The 27,539-nt window shown below is 38.6% G+C and overlaps 1 protein-coding gene across 1 annotated transcript in view; it reads right to left on the bottom strand.

Annotated features, from left to right (window-relative positions):
- mdfi (MyoD family inhibitor) overlaps nucleotides 1–27,539 on the bottom strand; it is a 64,792-nt gene that overhangs the window by 16,658 nt on the left and 20,595 nt on the right. Inside the window, exon 3 of the mRNA XM_055160327.1 lies at nucleotides 23,548–23,675. Within this exon, the coding sequence (XP_055016302.1) occupies nucleotides 23,548–23,675 (128 nt within the window). The remainder of the gene's footprint in view (nucleotides 1–23,547; nucleotides 23,676–27,539) is intronic.

Below are 27,539 nucleotides of genomic sequence, written 5' to 3'. Positions count from 1 at the left end.
ATTTTAGTTAACATTGTGGTAAATGGGGCCAAAAATTTTGTTTCTCAATATCTCGGTTAATTATTGACCAAACCCCATGAAATTTGACTCAGGGATGGACAATGGGATCCTCTTTCATATTCCAAATTGAAAGATACGAGACAAATATTTATGGAAAACACAATTAATATGAGGGGGACTGTAGTCCTTGGCGGAGGTCTGTGCTCTCTGAGTGCTTTTCTAGTTTTGGTATTAAAATGTTCACATTAACCCGCTCTACATGATCCTGATTTTTTTATTTCGCTATTTTGTTCTTAAATCAAGATATGAACATAAATACCAGACCAATCAGATGCTTTCATTCCCTGAGGTCACTCCCACTAGGATTAGCAACAGGTTTGATTGACAGTTAGTGTGTTTCATTGCTAAGTAAGCCCCCTTTCCCCTTTCCAGGGAAAAGGGCGGGCACATTTAACAACCTCAGTCATGATTGGCTTTTGTGGTTGCTCTGATACTTGTGGTCGGATTTCCAAATATGGCCCGGCTCCAGATTCACTCATTATCTTCATTTGAGTGGAGCTGAACATTATGACGTCACACTCACCTAGACCACTTCTTTTATACAGTCTGTGGGTGGAACTGAGTTTTCACATCAAAAAATTAACACATGGGAGCTTTTTTGATGATTTACGTTTTTTAGAATCCAGGTTCTGGTAATGCACACTTTAGGCATGAGCAACAACATCTGAGTGAGTCCTAAAATATGAGCTGGTACACTAGGTCTTAGTTCATTTGTCCAAGTCTCAGGTCACGACTTGCAGCTCCACACCTCTGCAAACCAGGACAGGAAGATAATAAAATAAATAAAATCAGTGTAGAGCTTTGATTACTCTGTTTAAGAATATGTGTAGGCCTATTTATTTCAAGCTATGACAACCGTCCTCCGTGGTCATAACAATGAAGCTATTCAAATCCAAATACTATATGTTCTGAATGGGGAAAGGTCCTTTAAGGGTCCACACAAAGTCCTTCAAATCAGGAAGGAATTGTTTGTCAGAAAGCCATGAATAACAACAAACAACAAAGCGAGTGCACACTTGCATCATTTTCCTTTTTGGTCAAAACCGCACAAAAATCTTTAGGTAAATAATTGGCCGTACTTTAAACCGTTACGGGAGAATCCAGATCTCGTGCTAAACTTGTGCACTAGGGTGTGACTGAGAACACAATGAAAGGCTGTGGTTAAATAAAGAGCTAAATGAGTGGGATTAGCATGATGGCCCTGGGAAACCGCAGCCTGGGTTAGCGTGAGTTAGCTTGTGTTAGCATGTGTTAATCTGGGTTTTTTGGCCCTACACACCCAAACGCCCACCCCCAAGCTTATAACTCCAAAGTCATTCCTAACTCCTATCACCTAGCTCCTAAATCCTAAATTGTAGCTCCTAAATCCTAACTGCAATCTCCTAGGTCCTAACTCCTTTGTCCTAACTCCTAAACCACAACCTGACACCTCCCTCCCTCAGACTAGAGTCAGACTGGAGTCTCTGTTACAGCTGATGCTTACTGTCTGAAACATCTGTCTCTCGCACTAGTCTGCAATAAAAAGTGCTAAAATAGTGATTCTATTTATGAATTCATTCTGAGGAATTTCACAAGAACTGATGGGACACTGTCTCATCAGGAAATGTGACCTCTGTGTTTGACTAGAGGGACCAGATGTCCAAAACCAGACTTATTCAAAACCATTGATTTGTCTCAGTTTTATACAAGAAATGTCTCTGGTGTCCCTATTTTTGACCAATTTGATCCCTGCCAACAGTAAAGAGACTTGTTTTGGTAAGATACAGAAAAGCATTCTTAAAAATGACCAAAACACAAAGAAAATGTGATTATATACTAATTAACATTTGTGATTAAGTTATGAATGGGCCGAGTGCAGAACAATTTTCCTTAATTATGCACTTGTTTCACAATTTTATTATTACCAATCATCCCAAACATTTGACCATAGACTGTATAAAAGAAGTGGACTAAGCAAGTGAGACGTCACCCATTGTGTTCAGCACCGCTCAAATGAGGCTCATGATGCTCATGGTTACAGGAGCGAATCTGGAACCAGGATCTATGTTATGAATAGGATCTTTTTGACGGACAAAATAGCAAAAAAAAAAATTCTGGATCATGTGTCGCAGGTTAATACGAACATTTTAAGACCAAAATGACGAGGCTCACTGCAGCAGTTACAGAAAGAGGGGTGACAAGATCCTAATGTAAGATGATTGGAGCCAGAGTCAGAAGGAGCCTGAAGAGCCTCCTGGTGAACTTCCTATTTGGTACACGATGGGTAGTGCGTTAGCTATGTCCACTCATATATACGGTCTATGCATTTGATCCTTTGGTAGCACTGGGCCAGTCTGTGAGGAGCATTGGTGACCAAAGCAGTGTTCCCCCAAACCTATCTCCAGATCTTGAGCTAGTTCTTGGCCCCTGAATGAAACATGTGGCAACTTAATGGCCCTTGTTTCAGAAAAATCCTAGAACCACCACTGCTTTTGCCACTGACTGTCATGTATTTCATGTCTTAACACATGTCTGACTGCACAAAACAAACCCCACACTCTGCTTGGGGTCTGTGGGTTCGCACATGTGCTCTTGACTGCCCAGTGCTTTCACTCTGCACAGAGACTGAAGCTTTACAACAAGCTCATGATAATAATACTTTATATTATCTGTATTCATCTGTTTTTCACATCTGAACACTGCAAAACTTGAAATGTTGATTCCAAAAAGCGTGAACTTGCTTAAACTGGATAAACCTACTAAGCATAGCCCCGTACAGTAAGAGACAAAAGCATAAGAGCAACGCTTTCATGTGAAACCTTTTATTTTAATGAAGCAAATCTTGCAGATGTTTTGAGAGGATCAGAGGCAGGTTTGGATAATGCAGTGTTGTTTTAGGATGAGCCTGTGGGGGTAAAACGTGGGTAAAGACTCTATAATCATAAAGACACTTGCAGCCTGTATTTATTGTGCATACAATAAAGCTGCAGATATCACAGAGAGAATACAAGGAGCACAGACCGATGCGAGTCATGTCGGCACACGTCCCATTCAAACAAACTGCTAACTCGGCCTAAATCTGCTAACTCTGCTGTTCTCGGCGTTAACGTTCGAATTAGGATGGCGTATTATTCAATGTGAGTCATGCAAAGGATTAAAAAAAGATAAAAGTCAGCAGATTATTACAAAATGACGAATCAAACACAATACAAAACGCAGTCAGTCGGGTTTTCATTTGTTATTTTTTGGTTAATATAAAACAGTTCATACAATAATTCGTGTTTTTCCCAACTTAAGATAGTATTCAATGTTCTTTTCTTTTAAAATAGCCCAAAATGTATTGTTTCCTGTGCTATTTGGGTCTAATAATAGCACTGTTTTGATAAATGGCATGTGATAACTAGAGTCTAGATGAACTCATTGGCTGCAGGTTCAAGTCAAGTCCCTTCAAGCCTCGCAGTAAATGATGGTGAAGTAAATACACCATGTTAGCGTGTCTGCCTGTTAGATATTACACAAGTACAGTTTGACCTACATAAGAGAACTGGTCACCATCTGGTTGGAGGTAACATTTTTAGAACACAAATATACATTTCTTAGTTGGACATAATATAGCATGTAACATTATACTGTTATGTTATGTCTTTCTGAAATAGTGGGGAGTTTGTGACCTCAGGGAACATGCTTTTCTTTTCTTTTTTTTTTTTTTTTTTTCTGTACTAGAATAAAGTGTAATTGCACATCCACTACAGTAGTTGGCAGTATAGTGTTGGGTTTTTTGCACTGAGCGTATGCAAACGCAGCAAATATTTATCAGGGATGCAAAGAAAGGCGAAGATAATGAAACAAACGACAGTCTCCCGAAAGCTAAGATGAGGAAATATGACGAAACGTATGTAGCGCTTGACTTCACTGTGACTACGGTGGGAAATGAGGAAAGACCGGCCTGTTTACCGTGTCTAAAAATGTTGGCAGTGGACAGTATGAAGCCAAATAAATCACGGCATCGCTTAAAGACACCTCAATCACGTTGATAAGCCGCTTGAGTTTTTTCAGTGAAAACATGCCGAATATTAGAGTAGAGGAGCGCGAAATGTTTTCTTCTTCCTAGGGGGGCGTGACAGAAAATAACTGAGAAGCAAGCCAACAGATGTACTTCAGCCTTTTACAGACAATACGGACTGTTCAGTTTGTGAAAAACTTGCAGAAGGTAAGAGCTTTGTGGTTCAGTTCTGGTTTAGTCCTGGTTAAGTTTTCCTGGTTCAGGCCTGGGATCAGTCCTGGTTCAGTCCGTATGCATTGCAAATGTCTGGCATCTTGATCGATGTTTCTTCTGTTCAATAAATAAAGCCTGTGAGGTGGTGACGTATTTTTGGCAGTAAAGTCGCGTCTGTGAATTTGTATACGTACTGATGAAAGCATAATTGTAACTTTTCATTTTGTGATTTTAATTCTTGATGTCATAACTTTTCAGTTCATATTCTGACGGATAAAATACACATAATACATTTTATGTACGACTGGACTCATTGGAGAGTTTACGGATATTTATTTTATGCTCAACTACAGCCAAATATGCACGGATTCCTATCCTATGCACAAATACAATACAAATATTTCTGAAAGCTTTCTTACTCCATAGGACAGGGACAATGTCTCTGCTTTTCTCTCAACTAGATAGTAGTAGTAACTAAAGTTAGATTTTTTTGGCTTGTTATGCTGTTGTGACACTTCGATCAAATCTGATTGAATCAAATGATGTTCTACGTTCTCATGACATGATGATGTTCTGCGTTTTCCGATTGTTTCTGTGAGAGCCATTCGAGATTGATAATGTGTAGAACTCAATACAGAGTGACACAAAGCCTGGTTAATGTTATGACTGTCTTGCCCTACAACCATGATCATAACATTTTTTATACCCTATTTCTAAATTTCATGCCTTTTCATGACCAAACATCACAAAAAGTCCCTCTCCATCAACTAAAGAGAGGATGGTTCAGCATTAAGATATAAGTAGTCGCCCAATAACATGAATCGTAACAGCTATCCAAGTTCAAGTTCAAATCCGCACAAATTCAACTGAAGCACATAGAAGCGACTGTTTTTTTGCCCTCACATAATCCAGTAAAACTCATATCATGTTATCCCAAAGTGCTCTCATCAAAACAGTGGAGTGTTTGAGTTTGGTGGGACTTCCGAGCTCCACAGAACTGAGCTGAAAACACAAACAGAGCCTAAAATGTGTCAGAGTTTCACAACAGCAGCAGCAGCAGCAGAAGTCTGGCTCTAATTAAAGAGACGTCTCCCTCTGTCATATTCTGAAACAACACGGCCACCCCTCCTCCTCCGATGACAGCATAATAACAAACAGAGGAGCCATCTTTCCTGTGTTAAACGGCCCATATTATGCTTTTTTCTGATCTATGTTATAATGTTGTTTCCTCATCACAAAGATATCTTGGAGTTTTGTTTCGTTCGCACATGTTTCATAACTAAAGCCTGCAAATGTAGGATGAGTCTCCAGATATGTTTTTGAGGAGATAACGACATTCTAATGCGATTTAAAGGTCACAAGAGTCATTTTTTGGTCATAAAGGACATTTAAAGGAGACTTCTTTGTTGTAATTAGTTAGTAATACTTCTAACATATTTACATTTTGTTCATTGTAAACCACAACATTGATCCTAAAAGACTAAGAAATAAAAATGGTACCACTGACTTTCTGTTAAAAAATGAAAAAAGGTTGATTTTGTAGATTTGACTAGATTTAAATGGAAGTGGTTAACCTGATAAATAAAAAGTGAGCATGGTGGCACTTCCGGCTCATCTGCTCTGGCTCAAATTCACTTTATATAACCAAAAGATCACCCCTCTCTCTGTAACTGCTGCATGGAGCCTTGTCGTTATGGTCTTAAAATGTTCGTATTCACCCGCTCTACATGATCCAGATATTTTTATTTCTTTTGTCCTTACATAAATTTCTATTCCTAATATGGAACTGGCTCTCAATTTGCTCGCTCATAATTTGACTTAAGACGAACGTTATGGGTAACGTCACACTCTCTTAGTCCACGTCTTCATACAGTCTGTACATGTATCATACATATTTGATGTCGGCAACCCGCAGCTCCGAAGCCAGATGCAGCTCTTTTATCCTACTGTTGTGGCTCCCTGTGACTTTGGAAAATAAATAATGAGTATTTAATTACGATGTATTCTTATTTTAGTTGGTTCATTTTTAAATGTAATTCTAAATTTTTATGGTAATCTTGTAACATTCAAATAAAACGTATTTAATATTTCTGTCGCTCAAAATATACGTCAGAGCTGCTGATATATGACACCCGGCACAAATCTGGCAACCCGGACTTACCAGGTCCTACACCAGCAGCATGATTTATTGAGTTTTTTGACCCCTGGTAGGCAAATGATGGATAAATCCAAGAAAAGAAAAGTTTCTGAAGAAAACAGAACGTTTAATGCTATATGGGCAGATTCATTTTCTTTCACGGCTGATGAGATAAAATGATGCTTGAACACAGAAGCAGGCAGTGTTTTAGGATACTTTAAGTTTGGATTTTTATTTCCTATGAGTAGGACTCAAATATACATTGAGTAATAATGTGTTTAATGCGGCTTTGCCACATTTGTTTGTTTTACAGAAACAAAATTTAAAAGCACATGCCTCATTTGTTGTGTGTGTATATTGCGGTGGAGATGGTTCATGTGAAACTTTTCACAGATTATAAATCTGCATCATACACATGACCATATAAATGAATGGACATATATTCTAGCAGTTCATTGATTTCATAAATGCACACCCTACACACACTACAGAACACACTATAGTCTTTTATACAGAGGATACAGGGAAAAAAATGAAATGCAGTGTCATTGCAGATGTCACAAGTGTTTGAGGCTCAGGGTGTAATTCTTTCAGTTTGAAACGCTCCAAATGGCGCTTTGAGTATTTAAGGTTGCCAAGAGATATAAACAGAATTAGACAATACTAGATTATTCAAACATGCATAAAATAATCCAAAATACAACTTTCAATAAACGAATGATGAGAGAGCACTCCTATAACCTGACTTAAAGCTATGTCCCCTTTAAAACAGGAAGATCAGAACAATTAATCTATTTTGCAGGTATAATCCACTCTCTCATTAGCAGACAGTCGATGTATGTGTCTATTTTGGTCTGATGATTAATTGCGATCTGATTGAAATTGAAATTTGAATAATTAGACTGAAATCATCAGGTAATGTGATGTCCTTGGCAAAGAACTCTTGCTGTGTCTTCTATGGCTCTTATTAAAGGCTACACTATTTTCTGATCTATGTACTAATGTTGTTTCACATGCCCGAGTTGTGTTTTGTTTCATTCACACATGTTTAACGCACAAACCCTCCACAAACCCTGCACACACCCTCACTAGAATCATTTAGGTAATTTCAGCCTTGGAATTTCCCACCTCTACTGAACATAAATTAAAAGAAGTTGTTAGCTTGAAAACCACCATTTCATGACATCACATGACAGAATTACTCAAACCTGTGTGAATGAAACAAAACACAACTCCTGGTAAATTTTAAAGAGATAACAACATTCTAACATGGCCTAAAGCTTTAAACTAGAGCTGCTCCTATTTCTGTCCTTCCTAAAATGTTCCTGAATGACTTTAAAATGAGCAGTTTGAACCTCATCTTGATTTGCTGAACTGTTCTATTCACAATCACAACAGTTTCTCCAGAACTGTCTAGACATACAAAGGTACCAATAGAGGGAAACCAACAAAAGGCAGACTTTCTGATTAGAGTTCAGGATTCAACCAGAGGGTAATCCCAAACTCTTATTCTGCCCTTGAGCAAAACGAAAGGAAGAAAATTAAAAAAGGTAAAATAATAGTTACAACAATACTGAAGATAGAATATTATCAGGTAACTTTATTTAAACCCACAGGTAGAATTGGTGCAATCGGATCACAGCAAAATCCAGCTCCCAGTCTCTTTTTCTAATCCAAAATGTCACCACTGCTTCTCTCCTTTCTCTCTCTCCCCCTCTCTCTTTCTCTCTCCTCTGGGACCCAAACCTCTTCCCACATTTAAAGACTTTTCTTGGAGCAGACACCTCCCTTCACCCCCTTCCCCCTCCTCTCTCTGTGTCTGTCTCCAAACTCAATGTAACTTAGGGGCTAAACCACAAAAGTAGGACAAAGGTTAGGCAAGTATAAGATCCTCACCTCACTATAAGTCAACTTTAATGATACCAAGTCGTTGTTTTGCAAGTCTCAAGTAAGTCTCATGTCTTTGACCTCAAGTCTGAGTCAAATCCCAAATCAAGGACAGGCAAGTCCAAGTCGAGTCACTGGCCCATAAGTCAAGTGCAAGTCGTCTGCGTTGAGCTTCAAGTCATTTCAAGTCTTTAAACCAAAGTACCAACTATAGCTTAGAGTTTTTGCAATTTATATGAATTTTAAACTAAGTTGTACTTAAAAAGTCATGGTATATTTATATACGAGTATTTATATAAAAGTTGTAGAAATGCTAAGTTTTCCTTTTTAAATGTCTTGACCAGATTAGTGTGAATCATTAGAATCAGAACAGAAACAATTCAGATTTAAAAGCTCTAAAGAGTTATTTTGTTGTGTGTCTGAAATGGAAGGATCATGTTCTATGTAGTTTCCTGCTCAGCTGTATATAACTGTATTGTACTGTATATTACTGTATTGTACTGTATATTACTGTATTGTACTGTATATTATTGTATTGTACTGTATATATATGTACATTGTATACTGTACTGTATTACTGTATATTGTACTGTATATTACTGTATTGTACTGTATATTACTGTTATTGTACTGTATATAACTGTATTGTACTGTATATAACTGTATTGTACTCTATATTACTTTATTGTACTGTATATAACTGTATTGTACTGTATATTACTTTATTATACTGTATATAACTGTATTGTACTGTATATAACTGTATTGTACTCTATATTACTTTATTGTACTGTATATAACTGTATTGTACTGTATATAACTTTATTATACTGTATATAACTGTATTGTACTGTATATCACTGTAGTACATGTGAGTATCACAGTACTTCAGTTCCATCCAAAGTAACAAACAGAAGTGGGAGAGACATGTTCCAGTTTGTTCCTTTAAAATTCAGCCCCTCATGTATTAACTATAAAGAGAAAAGTATTTTATAAACACATATATATTTTTTAGAAGAAGCATCAAGTCTTCTCAAGTCACAGGCCTCAACTCTGAGTCAAGTCCAAAGTCACTGACCTTCAAGTCCAAGTCAAGTCCCAAGTCTTAATCCATTTTATCATGTCGAGTCTCAAATTCTAAAAATAGTGACTCAAGTCTGACTCGAGTCCAAGTCACGACTTGCGAGTCCCCACCTCCGCTAGTAGATATTGTTAGTTTTATACATTGTTCCGTTTAGTGGAATAGCTTTGTAAAGGACATTATACTTATCTGTGTACTTTTACTCTTACTCCAGTTTGTGAGTAAGTCTACAAAAGCTTTATACTGACAATGATAAATGATTTAAATATTGTTTGTTTACACTGCTACTTCAAATATATGATGTTTGTCTCATGATGAATGCCAGATTACTTAAATTATATTAACTTCAAATTATAAATCAGATGTTATAAGATAAGATATGCCTTTATTAGTCCCACAGTGGGTAAATTCCAGTGTTGCAATGCATAACTCAAGATCATAGATAATGGCTTGAAAATTATTTAAAAATAGACTTAAAAATAGACTCTAAAGTAATAATAAAAGTAACAGTTATGCCCTGACATTTACTCTTCAACTTACTCTTTCTTGAGTAATATTTTTCCTAAATACTTTTTTATTCTAACTTATTTCTTAAACCCCTACTTTGTTCTTGTACAGAGCAGTATTATTATTTTGAAGTGTGTTACTCTTACTTGATATTGTTAATTTTTTGGCTACTCTACCCACCTCTGGTCATGCCCACAACTATAGTATTTCAGTTAACTTTTCTTATAGATAAAATATTGCATTATAAATATGTATACTGTTACTACAAGTGTCATTCCTGCTTATAATACTTTGTTTGATATAGATTTGTGGTCAGAAGTACCAAAAGAAGGAAGCTTGACATGTTTGGGTTGATGGGGAAAACCTATATTGTTCTGTTAACATTATTCTAACATAAAATTGGACTCTTATTTTGAAATGAAAACAAACTTACAGACAATATAGACTTGATCTATTCATAGTTAGCCAGGCAAAACAAAAACCCATCCAACACAGAGAGAACATGCAAACTCAACAAAAGCTCCAGTGCTAAAAACAACACAGGCTGGGTCCAGACTTGTCCTGGTTTGGTCCTGGTTTGAACCCAGCGTATTCCTGGTGTAGACTTGGTGTGGTTCTGATCAAGTCCTGGTTAAGATCTGGTCTGGTTTAGGTTTCAGTTTAGTGCCAGTTTGATGTGAAAGCGTAACTGTGAATGTGCCAGTGCTGCTACATTCTTCATCTGTTAGTTCAGTAAGTTGAATATTGAACAGGTCTGCACAATTTTGAAAAGAGTAATATTTCTGAAAAGTATTACGACTGTGATTGTGATTATGCAAAGTGCATACTGTAAACAACTTCAGGAGCACTGACATTTGAGAGAAGACTGGGATATGAGGCTGAATAAAAGAATCCCATGAATTTCAGTTATTATAAACTACAGCTACAACAAGATTCTTCTATGGAAATACAGAATATTTAGTTCTTTGCAGGAGACACTCTGTTATCTAAATAATTACTGTATTTTACGGACTATGAGGCGCACTTAAAATGCTTTAATTTTCTCAAAAATCTACAGTGCACCTTATAATCCAGTGCGCCTTATGTATTAATTCTGGTTGTGCTTACTGATCTCAAACTGATTTTATGTGGTACACGGCACTCAGAAATCTGTCAAAATGTTTTAGTATGACTTTGGTAAACTATGAAACCGCACCGCTTGATGGACTGTCGGAGCTTTAAGTGAGTCGTGTCCTTTAATCCGACAGAACAGAACAGCATCAACGCCCAAGGAGTAAGCTGTTTCTTTTCAGAGCTTATAGTTTATGCAAATGAGCCATGTGGTTTTAAGTTTCGTTTCTGTAAAACGTAAACAAATGTGCGCAAAGCTGCATTAAACACATTATTACTCAGTGTATATTTGAGTCGTTCTCATAGAAAATAAAAAAAAGAAAACAAACTTACAGTAAATGATCCACCCACATTCATATTCTTAAGACACATTCACCAAGACAAGGAGGCAACACCGGACAAATTACGCCATGATCTGCCAATGGATCGTGGATGCCTGGGCTAAAGGATCAATCTCAAGTGTTTGTTTTATTTAATGCACCTTATAATCCAGTGTGCCTTATGTATAAAAATAGCAGAGAGAATAATCCGGTGCGATTTATAGACCGAAAAATATGGTAAGCCTTTCAAAAGTTTGAATTGTACCATCTCAAACCACGATTTTTTTTTATATTTGAGATGCTGCAAGCTTCTGACACCATAGCAAATGTGGCAGAAGACCTTACAGAGGAAATACTTTAAGGGAACGAACACAAAAACGCACTATTATTCACTGTCTTTTTACAAGTGAGATTTGTAATGAATTAACTTGAGGATCTTGTGTCTTATAGTTTTCTGTGTTATAATAGCTGTATTGTGACTTTGACTGTGATCGTCTTTGTCTGTTCTCTGTTTGTGTGCAGCCCTTTGGCCAGCTGTAAAGTTTTTAAAGTGCTGTATAAATAAAGTTGGTATTATATGACCCATTGGATTGTGTGAAATGAACTTTTTTTCCCCTTTATCCATGTAGACAGCTATCTGTGTACCTTGGAGATGCTATAGACTTTTTACACCATATGTGGCAGTAAATGTGGCAGAAGACCTTCCAGAAGAAATCCTTTGGCTCTCCCTGTCATCAAACTCTCTCTCTCTGTTGTGCAGCCCTCATTTTTGACCTATTCCTTTCTATTTTACACAACTAATTATGCCATGCTTCTCCTTTAACTACTTGGACAGCACTCTCAGATCTGCAGTACTTGTACTGCATTACAGCACACACAGTTCTCCCTCCACCTCTGCTCACAGCCTATTTTAAACCTCATTAAACTCAAAAGTACATTGTAAGTACATCTCCTCTGTTCCTGCTTTATAATTTCTTTCACTTAAATGACCAGAGCTTATTATAATGACACCCGCAAGACTACAGCTAATGTTTGGCCGTGAACCCAAAATACACCAAAGTACATGATACTTCATAAATGCAGTACTGTGATGTATCTTTGTGAATAGAGCGTGATTGACAGAGGAACACTGTGTACATGTAAACAAATAAATATCTAATGTCTACTTGTATGTTTCGTACTGTTGTCAGAATACTACAATTTCAAACTTCAAAAACTATAATTTAAACAATATAATTCAATCATTTTCAACACAAAATAGTAGCTCCTTTATGTTATCATGAGATCATCCTAAAACTGTTCAGATAAGTCCATTTTTTCCTGTTTCCTTTTTACCTGCTCAAAAGAGTATCTAGTTTCGATATTGGTTTTTATACTGATTAGTTTTAGATTTTTTGGTGCTTTTGACAGTCTTTTGAATAGACACACAGTATAACCTTCTAGATTCAAGTAACATTAATTGCCATCATGCACAGTAAAAAAAAAGTTGTAACTTGCATAAAAATTAGGGCTGGGCGATATGGAGCAAAAATATATATCTTGACATATTTTGCTGTATCTCGATATACGATATATATCTCAATATTTGTACAGGAAAAATAACCCCCCAAAAACTCCTGCAAAAACAAATATGCCAAATTCCACAAGGCCTTTTTTTATCGAAATGCAGAGAGGTAGGCAGTTCATGTAGGAACAAAGTACTTCTGCAACATAAAAAATACAAAAATAATAATTTACATGACTAAACTTTACAACATATAAACCAGAGAAGGCAAACAAGTGAAGTGGCAAAATCAGAATTAAATATAAGCTTTATATCGATATATACAATATGTCAGAATCCATTACGTGTTTAAAAATATCTCAATATATTTTAAATATGACCCTTAATCAAAACAATCTTTTGTTGCCAGATAAAAGAAATAAAATGAAATCAGTGTAAATGTGTTAAAGGTCCTTTACCAGAGGTGGGGACTTACAAGTCGTGGCTTGGACTCAAGTCAGACTTGAGTCACTATTTTTAGGACTTGAGACTTGACTTGATAAATTGACTTGATTGGGACTCGACTTTGACTTGAACTTCGCTGACTTGGGAATTGACTTGAACTTGAGGCCTGTGACTTAAGAAGATTTGAGAAGCTAAATCTGAATTCTTTCTATTCTGACAGTAATTATTCACACTAAGATCTTGTCAAGACATTTAAAAAGGAAAAAATGAACATTTCTGCAACTCGTACATACTTTATAGATATTCAAATATAAATATACTATGATTTTTTAAAGTACAGTTAAAGACTTGACTCTGACTTGAGGTAAAAGATTTGCGACTTACTTCAGACTTGCAAAACAACGACTTGCTCCCACCTCTGTCCTTCACTATACCTGATTCACCTTTGTGTAATCTGAAGTCTTTTTTATTTTATTTTAATTTTTTCAGTGAACACAATGGTCCAGGACATAAAGACTGCAATAGTTTTTTGTTTGGATTAACCCAAGTGAGTACAATAAACATGATTCAAACTGGCTCTAAGAGGCAGGAGCGTCAGACTGGGGGGATAAAGGGCACTGTTTACCCAGGGCCCGGTGCAAGGACGGGCCCCTCACAAAGTCTGTAATGCACATTTTTCATCAGACAACATGTAGTGCGGGCCCATCGACATGATTTGTACCCAGGGCCCAGAATTCTGGACAATTGGACAATTTTAGACAATTTTAAATAAAAAATTAAATGTTGAAACCAGTAAAAATATCTCATATCTGTGTTCATAACTAAAGAATTTAACCAGAATCATGAATAAACCAGGAGCAGAACAGGATCAAGACCAAGTCCAAACCTCACGATTTCGAATTCAAGTCACTGCTGTTTTGAAGCGAACAGACGAGGGCAGAGGAGGAGGAGGAGGAGGAGGAGGGGGGACGAAGGGGGGGGAGGAGGGGGGAGGAGCGAGAGGAGGGAGGAGGGGGCCAGGGGTGACATTTGAGCGGGTGTCAGAAAAGTGGGGAGTTTTCCTGGAATCTGGACACAAACACACAGCTCCAGTCGAACGGATATGACAGGAAGTACGGGATAAGACCAGAGAGACGGAGGGAGGGAGGAGGGAGAAAGAGAGACAGAAGAGAGAGAAAGAGGGCATTTTTGTGTCCCTGTTTCTACCTGTCTCTGTGTTCTTAGAAAACCCTGGGTGTGTGATAAGGAGAGACTTCCTGTTTACTCGTGTGCACTGCAAAAATATTCCATCTGTATAGAGATAAGTAAAAATGATGTGAGCTTGAAATATAATAAAGGTCTTATATTACGCGAAAATGACTCTTGTTTTGCTTTGACATATGTTATAATATTGTTACCTCCTCAAAAACATGTCCAAAGTTGTGTTTTGTTTGTAATCCTGCTCCACCTTATGATATCATGAAGTGGTAGTTTTAAGTTAACAGCTCCTTTTACCTTTAGTTTAGATTGGCAGTTCTGGTTCAGTACTGGTTTAGTTCTGTTTTAGTCCTGGTTCAGTCGTGGTTCAGTCCTCATGGTTCAGTCCTGGGATCAGTCCTCGTTTAGTCTTGGTTTAGTCCTGGTTTAGTCCTGGTTCAGTCCTGTTTTAGTCCTGGTTCGGTCCTTGATCTGTCCATATACATTTTGATCAATGTTTCTTCTAATAAATAATGTCTGTGAAGTGATGATGTATTTTTGACAGTAAAGTCACATCTGTGAATTTGTATTCGTACTGAAGAAAGTATAATTGTACATTTCATTTCATGATTGTAATTCTTGATGTCGTAACTTTTCAATTCATATGCCAATGGATAAAATACACACAACACATTTTATGTACGACTGGACTCATAGGAGAATTTACAAATATTTATTTTATGCTCAACTACAGACAAATATGCACAGATTTCTATCCTATGTACACAAATATTAATGAAAGCTTTCTTACTCTGTAGAATAATGTCAGAATATACCTGTGACCGAAACAAATTAGTCAATCAAATCGATTAATGCATTGTGTTTTTTTAAAGAATCAAATGCATTTTTCCAACAATATTTTTTGTTAAACCACTACTAATGCAAATTTTATATCAAATCTATCCATTTTAATTATCAAAACAGTGAATATGTCAAAAGAATCCATGTGTTCATTCGTTTGTCAAAATAAAACGAAAAATAATAAAACGAAAAAACAACTATTTTCTTTATTATTTGTCTCCAAAATCAAAATGAAAAAAAAACAGATAATGATTTGTTTATTCATTTTTTTGATTTTGTGTTTAAATGAACAATGGAAAAAACAGATAACGACCATTTCCCGTTTCTGTGACTTAAACTGCGACGCTGGACTTTTGCACCGCATACGGACTGAACCAGGACTGAACCAGGACTAAAACAGGACTAAACCATTTTCAGTCCCTGTCTGGTCCCAGACTCAATCCTGGTCTCAGTCCCGGTCTGGTTCCGGTCTAGTCCTGGACCTGGATCAGTCCTGGTTCAGTCCGTATGCAGTGTAAAAATCCAGCATCACAGTTTAAGTCATACAAAAGGGAAATAGTTGTTATCAGTTTTTTTCCATTATTTATTTAAACACAAAATCTAAAAACTGAAAAAACGAATCATTATCCGATTTTTCCTTTTGGGTTTGGAGACCAATAATGAAAATTGTTGGTTTTATTTTGAAAAATGAAGTATGAATCAAACAAGGATTCAAAAGTATTTCCTTCCACTAAATAACAAACAGAATTGTACGGCTGTCCCACACAAAAAAAGCTAAAAGATACCAAAAAATACTCCAAATTTACTATCCCGATATATTATTTTTTTTACACATCTTTAAATTGTACTGTGTTTGAATAATACTTCAATAATCTCAATGTTGAAGTAACATTTTAGTGAATATATGCACTTCTCTCCCCCTCTGCTCTTATTTTATTCCCCAATAAAGCCAGCAGCTCCATATGTTTGAGAGTTATGCAACGCCAGTGTGGTTGGACACAATGTACCTCCACGGGCCCACTCTCACAGCTCATATACCGCGCACTCCTCTCTCTACTCCTTCTCTTTCACTCTCTCTTCTCCTTCTCTTACTCTTTCCTTCACCTTTCAGTCTCTCGTCTCTTTCGCTTTCTTCCCTCTCTGGGCGATATTTCTTTCTCATCCTCTCTATCTCTCCTCCCTGTATCTATCCGTCTCTTCCTCCATCTTTTTCGTCTCCCTCTTTCTCTCCGTGCAGACAGTAGCGACAGAGGTCTAGTCTCAGTCTAGTCTCAAATAAACACAACCCCATCCATCATTATGTGCGTCGAAAACGAGACGATGCAGTGAAATCAGTTTTTCTTGAATTGTGTGTGTATATATATTCTTTTATTTATTTATTTTTTCCTTTTTAAATAATTGGATCAGAAATGGTGTAATGATTTGGGTTTTACGATTCAAAACTAAATATTTATATCATTTGAATGTTGGAAAGTCCTCAAAATGGTGCCTATAAACGGGAAGCTGAAAAGCATAACTATAAAAAAAGATTATAAAACGAAACAAATTAAAAATAAGTAGGAAGTACCTGTTAAACTGGATTCTTATGATGCATGTTTTGTCGCATTATTTTTGTTATATACATTCGTCCCTCGCTATAACCTTCACTTTTTGTGGCCTTGCTGTTTCGTGGATTTTTTTTTAAGTGCAATTTTTTTTTTTTTACACCTTGCACCTCCAAGCCCGTCCCAACAGTGAGCCCTGGTTAATTTCTGGTCTAGTCCTAGTTTAGTCCGGATTTAGTCCTGGTTTAGTCCTCCTGGCTCAGTCCTGGAATCAGTCCTAGCTTAGTCCTGGTTTAGTCCTGGGTTAGTCCTGGAATCAGTCCTAGGTTAGTCCTGGTTTAGTCCTGGTTCAGTTCTGGTTTAGTCCTGATTTAGTCATGGAATCAGTCATAGCTTAGTCCTGGTTTAGTCCTGGTTCAGTTCTGGTTTAGTCCTGGTTTAGTCCTGGAATCAGTCCTAGGTTTAGTTCTGGTTTAGTCCTGGAATCAGTCCTGGAATCAGTCCTGGTTTAGTCTTGGTTTAGTCCTGGTTTAGTTCTGGTTTAGTCATGGAATCAGTCATAGCTTAGTCCTGGTTCAGTTCTGGTTTAGTCCTGTTTTAGTCCTGGAATCAGTCCTAGGTTAGTCCTGGTTTAGTCCTGGTTCAGTTCTGGTTTAGTCCTGGAATCTGTCCTCGGTTAGTCCTGGTTCAGTTCTGGTTTAGTCCTGGTTTAGTCATGGAATCAGTCATAGCTTAGTCCTGGTTTAGTCCTGGTTCAGTTCTGATTTAGTCCTGGTTTAGTCCTGGAATCAGTCCTAGGTTTAGTTCTGGTTTAGTCCTGGAATCAGTCCTGGTTTAGTCTTGGTTTAGTCCTGGTTTAGTTCTGGTTTAGTCATGGAATCAGTCATAGCTTAGTCCTGGTTCAGTTCTGGTTTAGTCCTGTTTTAGTCCTGGAATCAGTCCGAGGTTTAGTTCTGGTTTAGTCCTGGAATCAGTCCTAGGTTAGTCCTGGTTTAGTCCTGATTTAGTCCTGGTTTAGTCCTGGAATCAGTCCTAGGTTAGTCCTGGTTTAGTCTTGGTTCAGTCCTGTAGTCCTTATAGTATTAAGTAAAATGTACTCACCACCATTAACACTCATGAATTTACTGAGCAATTGTTACTCAGTTTTTGTTTTTTTTTTCTTTTTTTTTAAAGTTAGAAGTCATGTTTATGTAAATAAAAATATACAATATAGTCATAATTAATTGCATTACTGTGATGAAATAATTAAGAGTGAATATTATATGTTTACTTTTTACTGATGTATAAATGGTCACATACAGCGCTTTTCCACCAAAAGAGCTTTACATCAAGGAACCACTCACCCATTCACAGACACATTCATTCACAGCAGTGTACGCAGACACTAGGGGCGAACTGGGTTAATTGTTTGCCCAAGGACACAACAACAGTATTCATCTGCTGGAACTGCACCGCTAACCTTACCACTCAACCAATGATGTTTTTTTATTGTTTTGTTTTGCTTTATGTTGAGAGAGGGATTTGAACCACCAACCTTTGGATCAGAGGACAAACGTTCTTACTTACTCTGAGCTACTTCCACCCTGCCCCAAATATGCAGCCGTTGAGTGGAGGGACTAATATCGAGAAGGACTTTGGTGTGACTTAGTATTTCTACGTTTGTGAGCAGAGACTGTAAAACCTTTCAAACATTTGGTGATTTTATAGTAGTTACTCATTAAACACAATACTTCCACTACAAAGTAAAAAGTAAAAGTAAAAAAGTAAAGTACGTAAAAATTTGTAAAAATAAGTACATTTTGTCCATTGCTATTAAACAAGTTGTACAGTAGTTCTCACAGAATTTTATTATATTATATTATTCCAGTGAAAAAATGACCACAGTTGATTTAATATTTTACTAGAAATGGGCAATCCAAATGATTCTAGTGTATAGACACAAAACACAATGGAGCACTTCCTGTATTACCACATGACATCACAAGGTGGAGCAGAGTGTTTTCAGTTTGGGAGAAGAACTGAGCCTAAATATGGAGGATTTTTGTGTTAAATGTGTGAATAAAACAAAACACAACTCCACGTATGCTTATGATGAGGAAACAATATTATAACTTAGATCAGAAAATGACGTAATATGGACCCTTTAATACAGCACATAATAACATCTCAGATAAGTCATGATTGTAGTAAAAAAAATATTTTTTTTGTATAAATATCTTTTGGAGCACCTATATAAGTCCATCTATTCTAATTACACAATGACCTGTCCACAGTCTGTTCCTGCAGCTCATAAAACCGCTGCTCTAATTATCCCTGAGCTTTTCACTGGAGGCTACAGACACGGGAGCGCAAACTTTCAACCCCCCGACACCCTCCGCGCGTCTCGTAGTGATGACATCAGCGCTGCAGAATGCGCGTCTGGCTGCGGGCCCTGTGGAAGCTGCTGTGAAGAGAGTGGAGACAGATCTGGCGGAGAATGGTCCCTGTCTTTTAACGCTTTTGCATCTGACTCACTCTGAACAGAAGCGGCCCTCGTGGTACCGTCAACCTGCTGCAGACTCTGACATCACCGCCGCGCTGACGTCAACAACAACACGGAGACGCGAAAACACATGCACGCAGATGTTCAAGTGCTTAGAAGTGACGCAGATCTGGTCAGGGGTCTCACAGCAGCAGGTTGCATTGCTCACTAACTTGTTTTTTCCTTCTGTGAGTCAATAAGCTGAGGTGTTGGGAAAGCAAAACATCTTTTACATTCTTGATCGTCAAAAACAGGATATAAAAGTCATACTCAAAATGACTTTTTATTTAAGGGCATTGTCTAAATCTGCACAGTGGCATCAACTTAAAGCTCCTATATTACGCAAAATGGATTCTTGTGAGGTTTAAGTCATGTTACAATGTTGTTACCTCCTCAAAAACAGACTTGGAGTTGTGTTTTGTTTCATTCACACATACTTGAGAAACCCTTCTGCCTGCATCTCCAAAGCTCAAAATGCACCTTGTGATGTCATGTAGTGGTAGTTTTCAGATCTGTGAAGAGGAGACCCCACACTGCAAACATTTCACAGTGAAAACCTCTGTAATTGAATAAATCTAAGATTAGTTTAAAAACTAACCAACACAGACGAGAGAGCAGCACTGGACCTCAGTCTGCTGTACATCTCCACCTAAAAGCCACTGGACACTCTTTTAAGAATAATGATGTATAGATCTTTAGCCTGATTCATCAGCCGGTTTCACTTCATTTCACTTCTTAGAAACCGTAGAAACCGTCTGACCTCATAGCATTAGAATTTGTTCGCTCGATGGTAGTTGAGTACTTTTTTATTTAACCTGCTATTTGCTATTTAACCTGCTATTTGGTCGTGACATATGTAATGCGCCGCTAACCGGGCTAACTGGTATATTAAGCTTTTCCCAAATCCCGTAGGAAGAAGGGCAATAACATCTTTCCCCTTGATAAAATTCACCAAACATTCTCTTTGTTCCGGCTTTAAATCCTCGATCTCGGGAATCGTTGACAACACAGACTGTATGGCTCTTTGCTGATTGGTTGGTGCCTGAACTCACACTTCCGGGTTTTTGCGAACCTTCTATTGTATTCTGATTCCTGACCGAGTTGCTGGAGAGAAATTTAATTGAGCAGAGGCACAAGGTGGCACCAGCCTGGCTAATAGAGATTAGCCAGGGAGAAGAACTGATTTGAGAAGGGAGTTAAAGAAGCAATGTTTGTTAAGAAAGGGAATCCTTCTCTAAACAGAGACAGACTCAGACACCATCTATTTCCTATTTACAACTCCATCCTCAAACCTAAGTCAAAACAAACAAGAGAACAACAGCTGTAGCCAGGTCAGATCCAGGGGTGTGAAAAGCTCCATTATGGCCCTGAATGCAAATATGAGCCCACACTCAGTACAGTTCCAAAGGTCTAGCTAACAAACAGAAACTCTAAACAAGTAGGTGAGTTTAGTTTCAGAGTAGTTTCAGTGTAGTTACCTCCTCCCTTCAGGCAGATATAAGGAAGTGTCCACCAGCATTTTGACCAGAACTGAAGAAGCAGCTTGGATGAGCTGCGAAAAGCATTTGACCAAATAAACTTTTGTCCAGACAAACTGAATTTGTCCTTTGCCATTAATTAAAACAGCATTCTGTAACAGCCTCAGAGCACGAAGGGTCTGGGTTCAATCCCTGGATAGCCTGGGCCTTTCTGTGTGCAGTTTGCATGTTCTGCCTGTGTCTGTGTGGGTTTCCTTTGGGCACTCCGGGTTCCCAAAAAACAACCCAACCCAAAAACATGCACCATAGGTTAAATCCTCCAGCTAAGGTCCTGACCAAGCCTGGCAAGATCAGGGAGATTAGGTCCCGCCACATGTGGGTGAAATGCAGAGGACAATTTCCCTACAGGGATAATAAAAAGTACTAAAAAAAAAATTTTAACATTCCACTCAAAGCATTAATATCTCTATGAAGACAAGCAGATGGCATACCCCCACCAGAAAAGTTCCCTAGTGCACCTTTAAGAAACTGACAGCCTCAAAGTGAGTGAAAGTATTTTAGTTGTAATCTCACAGCTGTGTGACATTATACTCACATAATAATCACATTTAATCTGAAGCAGAAATTCAAACAAAACAGCCTCAGATAGAATCGTTTTTTGTATTAGTCATAGTTCATGCTGGTGGTGGTGTTTTCCTGTGTGACTGATAGCTGACCCACTTCTCGGGGGTTGGAGTATTAAAGGTCAGGGCAGAGTGAGTCAGTGGGCAGCCATCAGTAATGGAAACTATAACTCCCACAATCCCCCTCTTCTCCTCCTCTTTTTCACTGTTCTGAGAGGGAGGGGGCACTTGTTTACTCACATTTAAACATTACAAACATTAATGGAGTTGTTAGGGTAATATCAGAATCCAGTTTTCAGTTTTTGTATAATAACAATACTACTTGTAACCATGAATCTTGCAAATAATTTGGAAAAGGTGTCTGGGCGCTGCATATGCTCTCTCATAGTGGTCTGACCCAGCACTATTGACAGATGGGTCAAATGCAGAGAAAATGTATTCATATATTCAAATCAACCCTGCCAATAAAGTGCAAATTCTGTTTTCTATACAACATTACAAAATAATCCAGTTTGAAGTGTAAAAATTGCAGAAACCCCATAATCTGAAGGTTTTGACATTACACACAGCTGTCAATCTGGATAATTCATGAATTGTTGTATTTTATGGCACTAATAAATATTCATGTTTCAGATTCTTGTTTATATGCACCATTTTGAGAACTTTTCGACATTTAAATAAGATATCATATTTTTTATTCACTCCAAAAATCCAGGGATATAGAGGAAAAAAATAAATAAATTCTTTGTCATATAAAGCTGTATAATTGAATCACACTTTTGTCAGTGTATATGCCTTACATTTGACATAAGAGACGGTGACAGTTGGAGTTTTCTCACATAGGCCGTAAAAAGAAGTGGACTAAGGAAGTGTGACGTCACCCACAGTGTTCAGCTCCAGTCAAATGAAGCTCATCGAGGCGCGTAGTTATGGGGTGAATTTGGAGACAAGTTCTATATATGGAATTTATGTACGGACAAAATGGTAACCCTCGAACCACCACCTTAACGTGGTGGAGGGGTTTGAGTGCCCAAATGATCCCGGGAGCCATGTTGTAGGGGGCTTCATGGACCTTGGTAGGGTCACCCAAGGCAAACAAGTCCTGGGGGACGGGTCAGACTAAGAGCGGTTCAGAAGCCCTATGCTGAGCACCACACAGAGGCCAGTGACGTCGCCCGGATTGGCAGTACCTGGGCCCCACCCTTGAGCCAGGCCTGGGGTGGGTGCTCAGTATCGAGCGCCTGGTGGCCAGGCCTTTCCCCACAGGAGTCAGTCAGGCTCAGCCCGAAGAAGCGACGTGGGGCCATCCTCCTGTGGACCCACCACCTGACTGAGGATTCATAGGGGGCCAGTGCATGGAGATCTGGGCAGCAGTTGTCGGTGGGGGCCTCGGCGATCGGATCTCTGGATATGGAAACTAGCTCTGGGGACATGGAATGTCACTGGGGGGGAAGGAACCTGAGCTTGAGTGGGAGGTTGTGTGCAGTTTGTTTACTCACATGTAACAGTCATAGCGGGTGGGTGTGTTTGTTTACTCACATGTAACAGTTGAGGTGGGTGGGTGTGTTTGTTTACTCACATGTAACAGTCATAGCGGGTGGGTGTGTTTGTTTACTCACATGTAACAGTTGTAGCGGGTGGGTGTGTTTGTTTACTCACATGTAACAGTTGTAGCGGGTGGGTGTGTTTGTTTACTCACATGTAACAGTTGTAGCGGGTGGGTGTGTTTGTTTACTCACATGTAACAGTCATAGCGGGTGGGTGTGTTTGTTTACTCACATGTAACAGTTGTAGCGGGTGGGTGTGTTTGTTTACTCACATGTAACAGTTGAGGTGGGTGGGTGTGTTTGTTTACTCACATGTAACAGTCATAGCGGGTGGGTGTGTTTGTTTACTCACATGTAACAGTTGAGGTGGGTGGGTGTGTTTGTTTACTCACATGTAACAGTCATAGCGGGTGGGTGTGTTTGTTTACTCACATGTAACAGTTGTAGCGGGTGGGTGTGTTTGTTTACTCACATGTAACAGTTGTAGCGGGTGGGTGTGTTTGTTTGCTCACATGTAACAGTTGAGGTGGGTGGGTGTGTTTGTTTACTCACATGTGACAGTCGGGCGGGCGTGCTGATGTCCGTATGGGGGAGTATGAGGGTGTCTCCATCTTGACACAGGATCCTCTGGGGGCCATTGCACCTGACGATGAGCGGCTCTGTGTACGTCAGGACCACATCTACGAGAAGAAACAGAAGAGCAAGAAAAGTGAGTAAAAAGAGAAGCTAAATTATATCTTAACTGAAATTGCAATGTGAATAGTCACAATTAGCAAATGATAAAGACTTAGAATGTTGTTGTATTAGTTTAAAAGTTCACATTCAGTCTTGATAATAATACTTCTGGACAGTTTTAAAAAGTGAACTGTGAAGTTGTCTTGATTATAATGCTGCATTGTGTAACTTTTATGAGGGCCCGTCAAATGCTTTTCTCCATGGAGATGTCATTGCTTTTGTCTGTTTCACAGTATGGCATTAAACCTTCATGGAGACCAAACCAGACCAAGTTACAGTTTTTTCTTTTTTTTTGAGCTGTAAAACCACCTGTACAGATGTAGAAGTAGAGCTGTTTAATGTCATACTGTGGAACTTTCCAGGTAGAGCAATGACAATGCCCCCCAAACAAAAAGTTACACAGTGCACCTTATAAACATATTTATAATTGCAAATCAAATCGCTATCTCAAATTGTTAAAAAAAATAAAAAAAAAAAATCAACTATAATCTCGATGGGGAAATTTCAATGTTGCCAATGCCAAGTACAGGAACAACAAACAGTACAATAAAAATAAAAATGTATTTACTTTACTTTATCAGATCTCAGACTTGGTTTTTCAGCTAGATTCTCCATGTGATGATGATCATTTGAGTTTTACTTTTACTTTAGTTTTTGCTCCGGTATCTGTACTTATTACTTGTACTTATTTAAGTAACAAAACTGAGAACTTCTTCTACGACCACCATCAAAATTTGTACAAAACTGGGACTGGTTTTGGAACTAATCTGTGTAGTCAGTCTCAGTCGTCCAGGTAAAATCCATGGCAATGAAGAAATTCAAATTCAGTGTCAACTGGACAAAAGTTTATTTAGGTGGAAAACCTCAAGCTCATCCAAGCTGCGTCTTCAGTTCTGGTGGACACTTCCTTATATCTGGCTGAAGGGAGGAGCTAACTACACTGAAACTATTCTGAAACTAACACACACACTTGTTTACAGTTTCTGTTTGTTAGTTAGGCCTATTCATCTCTACTGTGTTTGTGTGTGTGTGTGTGTGTGTGTGTGTGTGTGCGTGTGTGTGTGTGTGTGTGTGTGTGTGTGGGTGGGTGGGTAAATGGGGGGGGTCATATTAGCATCATCATTCAGGCCCATAATGAGTGTGAGTGTTTTCACACCTCTGGCCCTGACCTGGCTACCCCTATTGTAATTTTTCATAAAATTATAATGGTGTAATATTTACTCCTTTTGTAAATAGGAGACAGATGATGTCTGAGGCCTTGATTTCTGCTTAAGAAAGAATTGTCTTTCCTAACAAAAATAACTCCCCCCTCAAACCAATTTTTTTCTCTGGCTAAGATCTGTACGTTACTATCCTCAAAGAAGTGGCTCGTGGCTACTAACACTTTCAGACAGAAAATGGTCCACCCAAAGACATAAACAAAGCAATGTGGTTTATTCCATCCAGTGCAGTGAAGACTGTAGTGAACGCTACACTCGAGAAACAAAGCAGCCACTTCACAAGAGGATGTACCAACACAGAGGAGAGAGCAACACAGGACCTCAGTCTTCTGTACATCTCCACCTAAAAGCCACAAGTCACTCCTTTGAGGATTTATAAGATATAAGGAAATGTCGTGTCCACAACTGTCTAACCAGAACTGAATAAACATTTTTCCGGACTAAACTGGGCCCAAATCAGAATCCAGCAGATACAGGTGAACGCCCCTTAAACCTTGTACTGTGCTTCATATCTCTACACTTTAAGTCAAGCGTTAAGTGTGGATATGTTTTGGATTAGGGAGCCACATTCTAACACTGTTCAGAGTTACATATTGCACAAAAGCTCTGATCTCATAAAGTGAAACAAAAGCCTGAACGGAGCCAAACAGAGCCGTGTGTTCTGGGCCCCTCACATAAAGAATAATGAATCGAGTACAGTATATGAGCACGACACCTCCTCCACAAACACTGGACAAGGCAAATATAGACAGCTGCTTTTCATAATCTACTCTCTCTCTCTCTTTCTTCTCGCTCTCTTTCTCTTTCTTGTGTCTCTCTTTCTTCTGATGATAATGTCTTAAGTTCTGACGTGCGCTGAAAACCACTTGGTGACGCAGCAATAGATCAAACCCGGTTAAATAAAAATGAATAAATCACCACATTTCTCTCTTCTAATTTTTTTCTCTCACGCCTCTCTCATTCTTGCTACTATTTCTGTCTTTCTCTCCTTTCTTTTTTCGGTCCTTCGTCCCCATGCCTCCACTTTCTCCATTCTTACTTCAATATCTCGTAATTTTTTTCTTCCTCTTTCTCTCTATATTCTACCCTCTCTCTTTTCTTTTCTTTACTCTCTTTCTGCCCTTTCTCTGTCTTTCTGAGTTCTCTCCTCTCGTTCTTTTCCCATCCTCTCTACTCATTTATGTATCTATCTATCCATCCGATCTCCTGAATTTTTACTTCCTCTCTCTTCTATTTCTCCATCGCTCTACTCTGCTCCCTTTCTCCTATCTTCTCTCCTCTCTCTCTTCAATCTGTATTATCTATCTATCTATCTATCTATCTATCTATCTATCTATCTATCTATCTATCTATCTATAGTTCTGTCCCTTCTTACTTCCTATTTTTTCTCTCCATCTGTTCCTATCTATCTACCCCTCTCTCTCTTTCTCTCTCTCTCTATCTATCCATCCTCTCTCTCTCATCCATCCATCCATTCTCTCTCTCTATCCATCCATCCTCTCTCTCTCTCCATCCATTCATCCATCTCTCTCTCTCTCTATCATCCTCTCTCTATCCATCCATCCTCTCTCGCATTCTCTCTCTCTCTCTCTCCATCCATCCATGCATCTCTCTCTCTCTCCATCCATCCTCTCTCTCCATCCATTCATCCCCCTCTCTCTCTCCATCCACCCATCCATCTCTCTCTCTCTCGCTTCTCTCTCTCTCTCTCCATCCATCCATCTCTCTCTCTCATCCATCCATCCCTTGCTCTCTCTCAATCCATCCATCCTCTCTCTATCCATCCACTCTCTCTCTCCATCCATCCATCCATCCCTCTCTCTCTCTCTCTCTCTCTCCTCCTCTCTCTCTCTCTCTATCTCTATCTATCTATCTATCTATCTATTTATACTTTGTTGTCTTACTTTCTTGTTTTTTCTCTACTCTCTACCCTACTCTTTTTCTCTCCTCATTCACCTTCCCCTCTCTCTTTCTCTCACTCTCTCTCTTCCTCTGTTTCTCTATCCCCCGTTCCCCCTCTCTTCTCTTCTTTCTTTCTCTTCTTCTATCTTTCATCACACAAACGTACAGGTCCAAACCACGTCCCACTTCCCGATGCTGTTTGTTTACTTTTACCCCTCTCACTCCTCTTTCTCTCTCTCTTTCACTCTTTCTCTCAATCTTTCTCTCACAAACAAATTCCTTCTGAGAGTATCGCGCGTCATATTTGGCGTGAGTATATTTAGACGGAGATGTGTGGGTGAGATTATAAAGAGTTGAAGGAGCTCAAGTTGGTCGCCTCAAAAATGTAACAAGATGGAGGTTTGGGTCCGACGCCACGGAAACCACGAGCCGTACAACACGAGGCTCCTGCGAAACGCAAACATCACAACTCAAGGACGGAAAGACCGAAATAGAAAGTTCATCATTTTCCTGTATTTTGAGACAAACTAAATAAAAATACATAAATAATAAAAGAATCCGTGTATCATTCGTTCATTCATTTTTCAAAATAAAACCACAAATAAGAAAATGAAAAAGCTACTATTTTCTTCATTATTTGTCTCCAAAACCAATTCAGATCAGATAACAATTGTTTTTTTTTTTTTC

Source organism: Boleophthalmus pectinirostris, unplaced genomic scaffold, assembly GCF_026225935.1.
Source record: "Boleophthalmus pectinirostris isolate CB_2022bp ecotype Guang Dong unplaced genomic scaffold, ASM2622593v1 HiC_scaffold_3, whole genome shotgun sequence".
NCBI classification, from domain to species: domain Eukaryota; kingdom Metazoa; phylum Chordata; class Actinopteri; order Gobiiformes; family Gobiidae; genus Boleophthalmus; species Boleophthalmus pectinirostris.
This window is presented reverse-complemented; position numbering and strand designations above follow the sequence as displayed.